A 15,722-nucleotide genomic window follows, 5' to 3' on the forward strand; every position below is an offset into this window, starting at 1 on the left:
CCGCTCCTGCCACCCCTCTCGCGCACGCGCGCACACGGAGCCAGACAGTTGGGTTCGCTCCAGCTGTTCTTCTCGGCACTCAAACCCGCGGCGCGCGACTCCGGCGCGACACTACGGCGCAAACGCCGTGCGCGGGAGGGGCAGGTAGGGGCGCGCAGGCGCCGCGGGGAGAGTGAGGCCGCGCAGGCGCGGACGGCGTTGGTTTGAAGAAGACCTTCAGCGTTGCCCTGGAGGAACGGGGACAGGCCCTCTGGTTGGAGGTGAGGGGACCCGAGACCGTGAGCCGGGCGGCCGGCGGCCCGGGCGGGCCGGAGTGGGTGGCGGTACGCCACCGAGCAGGGGACCCAACGGGAGGCGGGCCTAACAGAGGGCGCGGAAGGGAGAGAGGAGCCTAACGGGGCGCGGGCCCTGTGGGGCCGCGGAGAGCAGAGGGGTCCTTGATCCCCTGGCCGCCTCAGGTGATGGAGCCGCACCGCCGGCGTGGGGAGCGGCGCTCGGAGCGCCGAGCCTGACCCTCTCCCTTCCTGGTGGGCCCACAGGACTTTCTTTCTAGGCGTCAGGCCAGAAAGGAGGTTGGTTTCTAGGGAAGTTGGATCCTCGAACCCCAAACCCACCCCCACCCCCTCGCCCCCAGCTTCCTCTCTGGAATAGTCCAGTATCAGGGGAGCTCTGTAGCACTCCTTATCGCCAAGGGGAGGATGCTGTACGTGCAACTGAAAAAGGCGAAACGAGGAACAAAAGGGGCTCTTTACGGACAAGTTAGTAATTGTGTAAAGCAGTCTTACCTAATTAACCTTTCCCCCTCTGTCTGCATCTAAAGAAACCTCGTAGTTGTGCGTGCCAACGAACAAGTCCATTTTGTAAAGCTGATAGAAATATGTGATGAGAACTTTACTCCCGAGTGACATGAAGTCTCTGTGTCTTCTCTGTTTTTTGCTTGATCATACCAGCAGTGCATTTCTCATCAGAATCATGGGCCTGAAAAAGTAAGCTTGAACTAGGCAGAATTGAGGTCAGTCAGTAAACTAAACGGGCTACACTTTTGCAAAGTGTCTAGCAGTGGTTTTGAAAAAATAAAGCAAAATGCTAAAAGACTGTCATTAGATGGATGTTTCTAAACAGTTAAGTGTTATCTTTTCTCCTGTCAGTAATTGAAAATCCAGACTGTAAAGGCTTAACATTTTTATTTGAATACATAGTGCCTGCCTTTCTACACCGACCTCAAATTTAGACTTCTGGCACATTTCATCAGGTACCAGCATCGGTTGAAATAATAAAGAGTAATATCAAATTGCAGTTGGCAATTCTAGAATGGATCATTTAAATGCAGGGAATTGAATTGTAAAAGAATTGCCCTGGAAGTGAACTCTGAAACCCTGGCTTAGGACAAAGTTTTATTATCGTATGAGTCAGTACATTTATACTCACTCCTTCACCTTTACTATACTCTTTCCTCTTTAGATATGTATTTTATATTATACCCTGCTCTCTTAATATATAATGTTTGTCATATTTGACAAGTTTAGGTTAAGGGACAAATTTTATTTATTTTTTATTTTTAAGGATTTTATTTATTTATTTGACAGAGAGCGAGAGAGGGAACACAAGCAGAGGGAGTGGGAGAGGGAGAAGCAGGCTTCCCGCCAAGCAGGGAGCCTGACACGGGGCTCGATCCCAGGACCCTGGGATCATGACCTGAGCCAAAGGCAGACGCTTAACGACTGAGCCACCCAGTCGCCCCAAGGAACAAATTTTAAATGAATTCACAATTAAAAAGTGCATCATAAGCGTGTGTTGTGTTCAGATGTAATGGTTTAGGCAGAAACTTAGCAGAAGGGTAGATTAAGAGCCAGGCTAAATATAAGTGCATATTAGTTTGATTGTGTAGATAGTTTAGGCATAGTAATTGCATGGGATAGCTGGTGCTCTGGATTTTTCTGGTATTGGGTGAATGGGACTGCTTGAGATGGTTCTACAGTTGGTTAGCCATGGCTGTTGAAGCTGCTGCAGGAAGAGATTTCCCATTATACAAAGAGGGCAGAGGTGTGGTATGTTTATCTATGTAGATAGAGCTTCTGAGAACTTTAATGTGAGAGCCAGATCGGCAGTAGAAAAGCTGTGTGAATACCAAGTAGGTAAGGTGAAAAGTGAAGGCACCTTTGGTTTTTGAAGGCTTTAACTTTAGAGTATACACCAATTTTTGATAAACAGAATTACTGCAGGTAGAATTTATCCTGTTTGTGGCTAATGGGTAAGACTATATAAATTTATTTTTAAAAGAGCTTTGAGAGGGGACATATTCTGGATGAATGCATTCCAATTAGTATGGTAATTCTTATTTTAAAAGCTGAATTTCACAGTGGCAAAAATGTTAACCCTGAAGATTTTTAATGCATCTATTCTTACAGTTCTTCAAAAACAATTTTACCTGATCACTTTAGTAGCTCTTGGCTTTATAACAGCCCAAGAAATGTTTTTTCCAATGTGAAGTTTGCATATATATATATAATTTTTTTTTAAGTAAAAAGTCCCAATTTAATAAAGCATCTCCTTCAGCCTGTGAGAAATTTCTTTTCTTTGAAATGCGGTCAGAAAGATAATCTCTGTGAATCTCATGAAAACAACCCTTTTATTATCCAGTATTCTGGAAGGTTCTTTGTAAAGAAGCAGAATGCCTTCTCCTAACTTTGCTTGCATTAGGGTATAAGCATTAATGATGCAAAGGAAGAGAAAACTGTATACCTCTTCTCACAGGACTAAATACGAGGACTGTGGGTGAATAAATACTAAATGGCTGTTTTTATTCCTTTGTCCTTATTTTTCTTGATAAGATATGTGTAACACACCGACTTACTGTGACCTAGGAAAGGCCGCCAAGGATGTCTTCAATAAAGGATACGGTAAGTATGCTACTGTACATTTCCAATTTGGGGTAAGGGTTAGTGTTGAATGCTTATTACTATATGCAAGATGCAGTGCTAGTAAAATGAGGTTAACATTAATCTACTTCACAAGATTTAAGGGGATAACTATCAACAGATTATTAGACTTGACTCTTTAGAGGTAGAGTGCCTGCCTTACAAGCATTAAAAGCAATTATATACATATATGTATATGCATATACATTTGCATATTTAATGTTATCTGTAAGATGAAGTAATAGAAATCTGTAATACTTCTATCTCCTCTGGCTAGCCCTAGTTAAAGTGGGGGGTACAATTTTCCTCCTCCAAATAATGGCAATGCGTGAAGACACAACTTTTGACTTCTTTGGAGTAACATATTCTTGATCCCAAATGGACATTTATTTTTGGTTTTTAAAAAACTTAACCTTTTAATTTTTGTGCTATATACATTTGATTTTTCTTTTTTTTTTTTAAGATTTTATTTATTTGACAGAGACACAGAGAGAGAGAGGGAACACAAGTAGAGGGAGTGGGAGAGGGAGAAGCAGGCTTCCTGCGGAACAGGGAGCCCAGTGTGGGGCCCTATCCCAGGACCCTGGGATCATGACCTGAGCCGAAGGCAGATGCATAACGACTGAGCCACCCAGGCGCCCCTACATTTGATTTTTCTTATTAACTAGTATAATTATTTAAGTTTATACTTACATAGGCATAATATTTTCTGATAATTTTTGTTTTTTGAGAGTTTAAAAATTAAAAGTTATTTCATTATAATTCAGTTTTTAATGGAACTCTCACCTAACGAGGATACTGTGTATTTTCCATATGGAAGGTACAAGGACTGTTTTCATAATCTCTTAAGTTGTAAAAACTGGAGTGAAATCACATTTTGTACATTATTGTGTTTTTCTGTTTGTCTAGGATTTGGCATGGTTAAAATAGATCTGAAAACCAAGTCCTGTAGTGGAGTGGTGAGTACCCAATATAATTTTAATAGATGTAGCATAATTAACTTAAAGGAACCTGTTAAAAAATTGTTTAGTCTAGTTCCGTGAGTCTGTACATTTGGCACTGTGCTGCCTTCCCTACAGTTTTGTCATACTCTCAGATTTCAGTGAGTATCTTCCCCTTAGCCCTAGACAATCAGGTTGAATTTTGGGGGAGAACAAAGGTTCTCATAATAAGAATAATAAGAATTCTCCCCCCTCATAATAAGAATATGTTGAGTCTTACTCTCAGGAGATATAAAATATCTGTATTCTTTTGACCCATATCATATCTTTATACTTTCATGAGTATGTATATGGGTACTAAAAACTTTACTTCCATTATAATGGGCTCATGTAAGTTTTATTGCCCTCTTACAAAAACCAATTCATTTTAGTCTATCCCTTCATGATTGATCAAAACAAATGTAAAACTAAAAATGCATGTAAAGGATTAATCTACAGTTTTTATTGGATGTTCATGAAGTCTTTTTTACTGGAAGTTAAGAATATAGTAAAGGATATAGACATATTTTCGAAGTGTCATTAACCAGAACTTTTATTCAGTAAATCTGGTAAATAGATTAACTTTACATTCACCTCATTCTCTGATTTCTGCTCTTTTTGGTACTTACCTATTTAAACCAGTGCTAATTTTATTTCCAGGTATAATACTTTAATTAGAGGAGCTAAAAGAATATGGAATTTGTATGATACTTTGTTTCATACTCCTGGTTTGTCATTATCATTTTTTCCCTGGGTTTTTCTAGTGGTAAATAAATATATATGCAGCTACTACTAGGATGGGCATATTGTTATATGGTTTTGTTAAAATAGAAAAATTATACTCACTTTGAATAGGGTTGCAGAATTTGGTCAAATTAGGTTTATGTTGTAAAAATCATTGGCTAAAATTTTATCTCCCTTCCATGCTGCTGTGGTGTGGGACTATTCATTCAGATGGTAAGAAAAACAGAGCATATTTGTGTGCTTGTTTTTATGGCTGCTTTTGGTCTCTGGTATTGATTTAAGATAAATTTCATCCATTGCTCCAATCAGTTCTTAGATTGCACTTAATATTTTTGTCATATGCTATCTGTTTAACAGTAACATTTTTATGGTGGTTTTGTTGCTTACTAGCCTTTACTGTAGAGCTATAGATGTTATATGCACGTTATAAATGTATTTTGCACTGTTTGATCTAATGGTGAAGTTAGAGAAAAACTAAAGCAATTGTGAGCCAGTTAAACTTTTTAACTTAGAAAAATTCTGGCCTTAAAGATTTGTACTTCTGGTATTTTAGACTTTTGAGAGAGCTTCAAACTAAGAAATGATGGTGACAAGGAAAAAATCCAGACTAAATACACTTTTACCTTAGTTTTGTGTGTGAGGTTTTCCTAACACTAAAAATGAGGTTTATCTGTGCTATACTTTCAAGTTTATGAGAGGTATATGTAAAAAATAAAACACTGGATAGTTGGATCTACTAAAAGAAAGCATTGCTTGCATTAAATAATCGTGTGGACTATTAAACATGACTAGCGTTTGTCATTTTGTACTGAGCCTTACCCTAAAATGTGCAGCATGATACTGTCTTGGAAAACTTCCTGCATGGTGTTGATAAACAGATCATAGATTCCCAATTGTTTCATCAGCATGTAGAGCCTTAGAGGTAAGGAGCAGGCTGTTTGGTAAAGGGAGGATTCATACTGCGGGCAGTGAAACAGAACTGCTCAGGGCTGGCAGCATTTCATGGCTGTTGGCAGTAGTTCAGAAATGTTCTCTAAAAACAGGGCCAATCAGAAGGGTTTTTTTTTCTTGACAGTTCATAGATTGTCAGTGACAGGTGTTGACTGTTGGCTTCCTTTTAGAGGGAGATCTGTTTCCTATTGCTCATTGTCATATGACTGAAAGGACACCTACCTAGGGAGGAGGACATGTTTTAAGGTGTTCATGGTCACTGTTTGATAGAAAGCACTTTAAAAGGTAGATGGGGAGAAGGAAGAAGGAGATAATTTATACCATTCCATTTTGTTTGGAAAAATGGGTACATACTTTCAAATATTGAGATTGTTTATTTCAAAAATTTTACTGATAGTTTTGTGGACCAAAGCAATAAAGTTTTTCTGATTAGTGTAACTGTACTTAATGCCACTAAACTGCACACTTAAAAATGGTAAATTTTATGTTAGGTGTATTTTACCACAATAAAAATTTAAAAAAGTTTTTAAATGCACTGAAGTTCTGTTAAAAGAGGGTAGGGCTGGGGCGTCTGGGTGGCTCGGTTAAGCGTCTGCCTTTGCCTCAGGTCATGATCCCTGGGTCCTGGGATTGAGCCCCACGTGGGGCTCCCTGCTCAGTGGCGAGTCTGCTTCTCCCGCCCCCTGCTCTTGCATGCTCACGTACTCTCTCCCCTCTCAAATAAATAAATAAAAGTCTTAAAAAAAAAAACAACCCAACAAAAAAGAGGGTAGGGTAGTCCTTTCTAGTGTTTGGGGATTTTTTAAGGATTTTAAAATTAACTAATAGCTTGAAAGATATGATAGAGAATGAATAATTTTTTTTCAGGTCATGAAAGTAAAATGTTTATGATTCAATATTTTTGTCTTTTTAGTAAAGGCATTTATTTTCAGTAAAGATATTTCTCTTTTAAAGGAGAGAATTTAAGATTCCCATTTTAGTAATGAGAGTATATGGAACAAGAAGTATTAGTAAAAGAGATGGAATAATGGAAAGATCTGAAACTGGTTAAATTTTAGAAATGAGAAAGCAGGAAATATGTTGTAACAAACTATTGGTTTCTGATGCATTGAACACTACTTTCTGAAATGAGTATTTTCTGTTTGATGAGTTGATTTACAGTTATTTTTCTTGCTTATCAGGAATTTTCTACTTCTGGTCATGCTTACACTGATACAGGGAAAGCGTCAGGCAACCTAGAGACCAAATATAAGGTCTGTAACTATGGACTTACCTTCACCCAGAAATGGAACACAGACAATACTCTCGGAACAGAAATCTCTTTGGAGAATAAGGTAAGAGAAAGCATTAGAAGTTATTTGTAGGTTAAATTTATTTTGCAGATAAAATGAACTGTAAACCCCAAATACAGTGTAAACAAGATCTCATAACCTAGATAGTAGCCATATTTTTTCTCTGCATGTGGCCTTCTTTGATATGTCTTAGATTTCTAGAAAGTAAAGGTGTGAGTCCATAATTATCACATTACATCTTTGTTCTGACCAGTTCTGATTGTAACTGAGCCTCCCCTGGGTAAACCAAACTATTCACAGTGAGGTAGTTTGATTTTATTTTGTAATCATTGCAAAATTGGCTCCATAGAAAAATGTTTTTAAATTCTGTAATGTCTTCAAAGAGAAAACTTTATCAGCAGGTATTTGTTAAGTATTTGCTGTATACGGGGTACTGTTTTTTGAGGTCTGTGTACATGCACACTACCATAGATAGATAACATATATGTGTAGCTGAATAAATTCCTTAGGTTGGTTTGTTAAATGTCAGGTTATCTCATTACAGTAATTTCAAGAGAGTATCAAGGTTACCTGGTTGTATTGGAATTTTGTTGTTTTTTTACTGTAATTAATGTTATTGGCTGTGATAGAATTTGGTCCACACATTTAAACCTGGTTTTTGGTGAGAGAATCTGATGAAACCTGGGGTAAGGAGGGAGGGGAAGGATAAAGATATAATTTAGTAAGTAACTTAATATTTGGCTTACTTTAATGACTCCTTTTTTTGGGGGGGTAGGAAGTTAGAGAAAACTTTAAATTGATTTCTTGGGTCAAAAAAAGAAAATTACTAATTGTTTATTTAAAATTTTTGTTTTTCAGTTGGCTGAAGGGTTGAAACTGACTCTTGATACCATATTTGTACCGAACACAGGGTAATTATCCAAACCCTATTTTCTGAAATGTTTTTGTAGACTGTAGGGAGAGAGCGCTTTAGACTAGGGAATTGCAATGAAAAGTTTAGATGCAGGGAGAACGTGGGAGGTTGCTGTTAGGAATACCAGAGAGACCTTGTATGTCTAGTGAAGAGAAAGGAGGATTCCTTTGAAGCAGAGTAAAGTTTTGATTTGAAAATTGAACAGATGAACAAAAATACAAAGCTAGTCCAAAGAGGCATGTAGTAGGAAAAGTTCAGAAGGGTTTGAGACTAGATATTTCTTTTTCTTCTTTTTTTTTTTTTTTTTTTTAAAGATTTTATTTTTAAGTAATCTCTACACCCAAGGTGGGGCTCAGACTCACAACCCAGTGACCAAGAATTGCACGCTGTACCAACTGAGCCAGCCAGGCATTCCAAGACTAGATAATTCTTAAGCTATTCTAAAGATTCATGGATGTGGTATTTTGCTGAGGAGTTCATTTCTTTTTCTTTTTTTTAAGATTTATTTATTAGAGAGAGAGCAGGGGGAGGGACAGAGGGAGAGGGAGGGAGAAGCAGATTCCCCTCTAAGTGCGAAGCCAGGCGTGGGGCTTTATCCCAGGACTCTGAATCCTGAGCTGAAATCAAGAGTCGGACGCTCAACTCTCTGAGCCACCCAGGTGCCCCTGAGAAGTTCATTTCTTAAGAAAACAGTGTAATCTGGCTGTGGAACACTATAAGCAGTAGTTCTGCTACTGATGTGCTTTCTTAGCCTTTAGAAATCTCCTAACCTCTCCGCTTCAGTTTCTTTGTCTAAAAAACGCGCATCATGTTGTTCCCTATCTGTCTCACATGGGTCGGTGCTAGAAAAAGTCAAAGTGTTGTTTTTCCTTAGCTGTAACAACGTGTGTCATTCCTGCCACCCACTTAGTTATCTTCCAGACAAATATTCTCAGAAGCCTGATTAAATAGGACAAGGATGATTAAGACCAATTTCATGTTTTCAGTACTGCCTTTCAAAAGTGTACATTTCTCTTCCATCCATCTAATGTTGTCCAGGGAGAAAATAGTGATGCTAAGGAAAATAGATATGTTTACCAAAGGACTGTATCCTTTAAAAAAAAAAAAATACACTTCTCTTCATGATAGGTTAATCACTTAGAAGTGAAGTGTGTCAGGTGTTAACTTTTTGTAGCATTTGGGCATTTATAAAAACATTTAAAGAAATTTGGGTTCTCATGAATAAATACATATTCAGGTTATTAATTTGGTACTGAAATAGCTTATTCCTTTTTATACTTTTATTCATGCCTTCATGATATTAATCATGAAATATCCTGTCATTTGAACTTACAGTGAAGAAAAGGTAAAAATATAAATAATATATGCGTTTCTTTTTTTTTTTTTTTTTAAGATTTTATTTGAGAGCGCACGAGAGACAGTACAGTGGCAGGGAAAGCATACTCCCCGCCTAGCAGGGAGTCTGATCATGACCTGAGCCGAATCAAACGCTTTACTGACTGAGCCACCCAGGCACCCCAGTATATGCATTTCTAATCCTAACAAAACTATATTTGTAGAGTTGTCATTTGAAACTTTACTATATGTATGCCATCTACCAAAATCGTATTTACATTGGGGGAGAGAGGGTATCTTACTCTGAAGATTTCTGGACAGTAGTAGAAACTCATGTTGTTTTCATTGTGTTGTTTTTATTTCTTACAGAAAGAAGAGTGGAAAATTGAAGGCCTCTTATAAACGGGATTGTTTCAGTCTTGGCAGTAATGTTGATATAGATTTTTCTGGACCAACCATCTATGGCTGGGCTGTGTTAGCCTTTGAGGGTTGGCTTGCTGGCTATCAGATGAGTTTTGACACAGCCAAATCCAAACTGTCACAGAATAATTTTGCCCTGGGTTATAAGGCTGCAGACTTCCAGCTGCACACTCATGTGTGAGTGTTTATAATTTATTCCGCCTTTAGCTCTGGTGCAGTCGCCCAAAAAGGTGGTAGCCATTAGCATGTTGAGAAGGTTAGAAATGATCGTACTTGGATTTAATATGCTTTGGTGGACATCCAGCCTCACTCTACTATTTTCTGAGTCAGCAAAACATTGCCAGAGATTAATGCACTTGGTGCATTGTGCTGGGCTACTGGTAGTTACTGGCCTCTCAGCCAGTACCCCAGACTTTAGGAAGGTCTAGAGTCTGTACAAGAACCATTGGGATGGAGAGAGCCCGAGCATAGGTTACCTCCTGATAAAAGGGATCCTTTGGAGATATTTCTGCTTCCTTTGGTGCCTTACTCAGCTTGGCAGTATCTGGAAGCCAGTCTGGATCATGAAGAGCAACCACCTAATTGATCTAAGCATCCTGGACCATCCCCACTGATTCTGCGGAGGTTTTTGGGGACCCTTGGTCACAACCCAGCCACCCCTTTTGCATTCAGAAGAAGCAGAAGTCCTCAAAGCAATCCTGGATTCAGTTCTGTAGGCTGCATCTTGTTGGTTAAATGAATTTGAACTTTTTTTTTTTAAAGATGTTATTTATTTATTTGAAAGAGAGAGAATGAGAGAGAGAGAGCGCACACGAGATGGGGGAGGGTCAGAGGGAGAAGCAGACTCCCTGCTGAGCAGGGAGCCCAATGCGGGACTTGGTCCCGGGACTCCAGGATCATGACTTGAGCCGAAGGCAGTCGCTTAACCAACTGAGCCACCCAGGCGCCCCATGAATTTGAACTTTTAAATTATAGCTTATGTCTTGGCCTACTGAGCACTGTTAGTATACTGGGGAAAAAAAAAAGGCAAAGGAAGAATTCTGTGTTTTCAAAGTGTTGTAGATTGCTCTCCACTAGACATTCCAGTTCAGTGTGATGCCTGAAATAAAGTCAAGCAGTGGCCTAGACAGTGGCATTAAAATCGGTGAAACAGTATGATCAGGAAAACCATGAAAACTCAGGGACTCTTAAGTTCTGGGATGCTTTGAAGCAATAATTTAGGCACTTCTCTAGAGCAGTACACCCTAGGTATTGTGGGGATGGTGCTTTCTGACTCTAGGGTTGTTTCAAATGAAGTCCAGGATTGGCTTTTTTCTTGTACTGCTGTATTTTTTGTTTTGCAGAAATGTTTATTGAACTATACTTTTAGGGTTCTAAATTCTTTGAACATCTCAAAGACCTCAAAGACAAAGATTATATTTACCTGAGGTATCTGCCTTTGTGCATAACTGAATTATGTCTAAGAAATTTACATTGTGGGGAGCTGAGTAAATGAATCAGTTAATTACATTTTAATTAGCCAGTTATAAATTACAGAACTGGATTTAGTTGCTTGTTTTGTTTGGTAGTCATTTATACTAGAAGTTTGCTGAAATAGTTGCAAAATGAGGTCATTGTTTAAACAGTCTTAGAATTTGTTTTCATAAGAGTGGTACAAACCTAGGTATTTATGACTTTTCTTGTACCATGAAAATAGGAATGATGGCACTGAATTTGGAGGGTCTATCTACCAGAAGGTTAACGAGAAGATTGAAACGTCAATAAATCTTGCTTGGACGGCTGGCAGTAACAATACCCGTTTTGGCATCGCTGCTAAATACAAGCTGGATTGTAGAACTTCTCTATCTGTAAGAATGTGCTACGAGATTGGGTTTCAACTAAGTTGTAAATGAATGTTGTGATTTGGTTGTTGTGTGTATGTTCTTTATTAACTTCAGTGAGCTGGGCATTGTGTAGTGAAGACTATTATACTTCAAGTCCGGGAACATGGATTCTAGTCCAGGTTCCTCCGATATTTGGCTGTTGTCTGACCTTCTGGAGTCATTTTATCTCTTTGGCCTCAAAATTTTCTTATCTGTAAATTCATGGGATTTGATTACTATTCCTGTTGCTATTAGTAATTCTTATTAATAATGACACTAATTGAGCTCTTAAATTTCAGGTACTGTGCTAAGGGCTTAATGTGTAATATCTCATTTAATCCTCCCAACTACTCCATGTGGTGAGTAGTATCCTCATGCCCATTTTATAGATGAGGGAACTGAGACTTGGAGAGGTCAGGTAACTTGCCCAAAGTCTTGGAATCCAGATCTTCTCTCACCAGAGTTCGTGTTCTAACCACTGTCAGAGGTTGTAAACTGACATCTCAAAAAATTCAGTACACCTGGGGTATTTGGTTGCACAGTATTTTAAAAATTTTGCTTGAGGCCTTAAAGCATGCATTCTTGAGGAGCCTCCTATCCATACTACCAGTCCTATTAACTGAAGAGACTTACCTTTTTACAATTAAATTTTCAGTTTTGGTAGTTCTAGATTGGCCCGAAGTTGCTTTAGTTTTGGAAATCTGATGCATGAAATAGTGGTTGTACTGGACTTACATATTATGAAATTGATTGTTTCCTAACTGTTTCTATTTCATCTCCTAACCTTAGGCTAAAGTAAATAATGCCAGCCTGATTGGACTGGGTTATACTCAGACCCTTCGACCTGGTGAGTAAAGGAATTAATAACAATGGGCGTGGGTAGGAGGTAATGGAGGAATAATGAAAATAACCTGTAAAACCTACAACCAACTATAGGTCAATTCAGACCATTTTGTCACAGTTGTTCATACAAAGTAAAACAGATCAAGTGCTTTTGCTTAAAAAGTATTTTTATATTTCTTACTATAATTTGGTCACTCTGGCTTGTGAGTTTGGTTGATCACTCCTTATTCTTAACCCTGAACTCCAGATGAAGTTTGCTGTGATTATGCTTTGCTCATTGCAGATCAGATGATTATAGATAACCCAGTGTTGACTTAGTTGTACCTAAATGCTTGTAACTCTTACACTCAGCTGTAATCTGTGCCCTTGACTCCGTCTATTGTTTCTAGAAAATGAAGATCTGATTATAATACTTGTTATGAGCGATTGTGGTGTTTTCTTCTTCCTAGGTGTCAAACTGACCCTATCAGCTTTAATCGACGGAAAGAACTTCAATGCAGGAGGTCACAAGGTTGGGTTGGGATTTGAACTAGAAGCTTAATGTGGTTTTGGGTAAAGCATCCGATTTGTCCCTGGAGGTGAAGAGAACCCACTATGTTTTGGCCTTAAAATTCTGTGAAATTTCAAAAGTGTGAACTTTTTATTCTTCCAAAGAATTGTAATCCTCCCCACACTGAACTCTAGAGATCGCAAGTCCATCCTAAGAGAGGTACTTGAAGGCATGCCTGGAAGTTGTCATGTTTGTGCCACATTTCAGTTGAGTTCCGCAGTGTTATTTTAAATGTGTTCCTCAGCGACAATGTAGTGTCATGTTACAAAGGAAATGACCCGATCCTCCAGTTTGTACATCACGTCCTGCATGTCCCACACCACTTTTTCATGACCTTTTAATATATTGGTCTCTGTGCTGTAGTGGAATCTTTGGTTTTGCATCAGAGTAAAATAAAATAAACCCATCACATTTGGAACATAATCGCTCATCTGACTTGCTAGTGGTGGTTTTCTTATATTTGGTGTGATTGGTTTTGTTTTGAAAAATACTCTCCTCAGTGGTGGGTGGGATTTGTATCTAAAGTGGTAATGTCTGACACTCTGGCCCTTGCTTGTCCCTCCCACTCTGGTTTATCACCCTGCTCTTCTGCACTCAGGTCGAGGAGTGAAACCAGGAGTTGTGCTCCGCTGGGCAGAGGCGCATCTGTTGGGGGGCTTGCTTCCTCCTGCACTGTGGCAGAGCAGGGTCGTACTGGTAGTTGTGTGAGTGGCTGAGGAAGAGTGGGGGGGGAGTGGGCAGAAGGACGGGCAAAGGGAAGAGTAGAGTTGGGGAAATGCTGTGGGGGCGAGGTCGGCAGGAGGGGGCCCGCGCTGGAGGAGGCCCATCTGCGGCTCCCCTCAGGGCCTCAGGAAAGTGCTTTCGAGTACTGCGTGTAGGGAAATGATAACCAGAGAATGGAGATCTCAGCTTAGAAAAGAAATGAGTAGGCTGTGATACCTTCAGGGCTTACTGGTAAATAGCTTCAGTAAAGAAGCTATTCTTTCTAAAAATAGAACTCTTTTTGAAATGTTTTTCTAAAAACAATATATGCTGGTTGCAACAAATTCAGACACACACAAAAAGTAAAAATTCTCATTCCTCTCTCCAGTCCCTCTTCCTACTATCTCTAGCAGTTTGATGTATATCCTTACAAATATTTTTCAGTGTCTTTAGAGATTACATAAATATCTTTATAAAATGTGAAAATCGCATCTTGTTTTGCAATATACTTTTATTTTATTTTTTTAAAGATTTTTAAGTCACTTCTATACCCAACATGGGGCTTGAACTTACAACCCTGAGATCAAGAGTCACATACTCCAACCAGCTGAGCCAGCCAGGCGCCCCACTATATATGTTTAAATTTGATGTGTCGCAGTCTTCTTTCTATTTGTTCATATAGATCTGCCTCACATTTTTTTATTCTACTTGACTTATAAAGATATTAACTATTCTCCTTTTACTGTATTGCGATTTTGCTTTATAAACAATGCTGCATTGAATATATTTGTCCACTTCTGTAAATATTTCCATAGCAGTGTTGCCCAGTAGATCTTTCTCTGATGATGAAACTTATCTGTCTGCATTGCCTCGTATGGTAGCCACTAGACACGTGGCTGTTGAGCATTTGAAATGTAACTAGGGCAATGGAAGAACCAAAAAAAAAAATTTTTTTTTAAAGTAATCTCTACACCCAACAAGGGGCTTGAACTCACAACCCCAAGATCAAGAAAGAGTCATATGCTCTACCAACCAAGCCAGCTGGGAGCTCTGGAAGAACTCAGTTTTTAATTCTATTTCATTTTAACTCAATTTAAGAGATTGCTAAATCATAAGGCATGTGCATTTGATAAGTAGTACAAAATTGTCCTTCAGAAATTTTATACCAAGTTATATTTCTACCATTGGTGGTCAAGAGTGTCCATTTTCTACATCTTCAATAGCTCTGAATGTCCTCAAACTTCAAAATTCTTACCAGTCTTAGAAATGAAAAACGGTATCTTATTTTAATTTGTATTTTCCTAATTGCCGGTGAGATGGAGCTGTTTTCATGTATTTACTGATCATTTATAATTCTCTGATTTGCCTGTTCAGATTCTTGCTCAGTTTCCAAATGAGTCATCTTAAAAACAACTAGACACGATGGTTGCTTTTTGAAAAATGTTAGTGCTGCAAGGTATTCCCCCCGCCCCACCAAAGATTATCTTTACTAGCACCCACATTCCAACCACCACTCCTTATGTTAGAAAAGATCTGTGATACCAACCACACAATGTAATTTGATTTTCTCATTATCTTTGTGGGTTGAAGCACCATTACAGGAGCTAAAGTACCACAGGAAAGGAAAAGGGAGTGCGAGGAGTACACAACAAGTTCATTGTGTCCTGCTGACATCTGTGGCTAGTTGCCTGTTACCGGCAGAACCTCATCTGCAGCCCAAGCGCTGGTGGGGCGCTGGGGCGGGCGGGCTGGTGCTGCACATGCGTGCTCTTCTGTGGTGTGCAACTTGTAGCAGAGACAGGCACGCTCCTGGAGCTTACGGAGCGGTCACCGAGTAGGACATAGTCTTAATCCTTGTAGCAGTAACCGCAGACATCTTGGAGTCCAGTAGTCCAGGAAGGAAAGCCATGCGAGGTGTTCTAGGATAGAGCAGTGCGTGGTGCTTTCTCATAGTGGGAATTTCAGTAGCTCCCTCTCTACACCATAAAATGCACACAAGCACCTCTCCCCCCAGCTTTCTCCTCATTTTCCCTCTTCATCCTCTCCTTTCCCCCCCAATTGGCCTATAACTCCTAGGGTAATCATTTATTTGATTTTATTTAAATTTTAAATTGACTTGTTCAGGACACTGCTAGGATCATCAGTGTTGCCTTTTGAGCCTTACTCTCAAGGTAACTTATTTTGGCCTTAACCATAGCCTGTAAGCTTTGCA

General features: G+C 39.3%; 1 protein-coding gene across 5 annotated transcripts; it reads left to right on the forward strand.

The window, feature by feature from the left end:
* The first annotated feature begins 2 nt into the window (after window positions 1-2).
* Window positions 3-13,238, forward strand: VDAC3 (voltage dependent anion channel 3). 5 transcript variants are annotated; one of them, XM_073902573.1, is made up of 9 exons: window positions 3-260; window positions 2,832-2,900; window positions 3,828-3,877; window positions 6,775-6,927; window positions 7,744-7,796; window positions 9,503-9,730; window positions 11,250-11,400; window positions 12,205-12,266; window positions 12,708-13,238. In XM_073902573.1, exons 2-9 carry the CDS (start codon window positions 2,834-2,836, stop codon window positions 12,784-12,786), a joined length of 843 nt encoding a protein of 280 aa, XP_073758674.1. In that variant the 5' UTR covers window positions 3-260; window positions 2,832-2,833; the 3' UTR covers window positions 12,787-13,238. The 5 variants fall into 5 exon arrangements, with proteins under 5 accessions (XP_073758674.1, XP_025741960.1, XP_073758671.1 ...); XM_025886175.2 differs by having other exon boundaries at window positions 10-260; window positions 12,205-12,262; XM_025886176.2 differs by lacking the exon at window positions 3-260 and adding an exon at window positions 281-572 and having other exon boundaries at window positions 12,205-12,262.
* The last annotated feature ends 2,484 nt before the right edge of the window (window positions 13,239-15,722 follow it).

This window comes from Callorhinus ursinus, unplaced genomic scaffold (assembly GCF_003265705.2).
Source record: "Callorhinus ursinus isolate GAN/ISIS: 27379988/994484 unplaced genomic scaffold, GSC_fseal_2.0 scaffold17, whole genome shotgun sequence".
NCBI classification, from domain to species: Eukaryota; Metazoa; Chordata; class Mammalia; order Carnivora; family Otariidae; genus Callorhinus; species Callorhinus ursinus.

What these genes read in the sequence shown, in the direction of transcription:
- VDAC3 (XM_025886175.2), top strand. Translation starts at nt 2,834, where the DNA reads ATGTGTAACACACCGACTTACTGTGACCTAGGAAAGGCCGCCAAGGAT. An exon ending in AAATCTCTTTGGAGAATAAG is followed by an intron (nt 6,928 to 7,743) that starts GTAAGAGAAAGC and finishes TTTGTTTTTCAG; the next exon opens with TTGGCTGAAGGGTTGAAACT. An exon ending in ATATTTGTACCGAACACAGG is followed by an intron (nt 7,797 to 9,502) that starts GTAATTATCCAA and finishes TATTTCTTACAG; the next exon opens with AAAGAAGAGTGGAAAATTGA.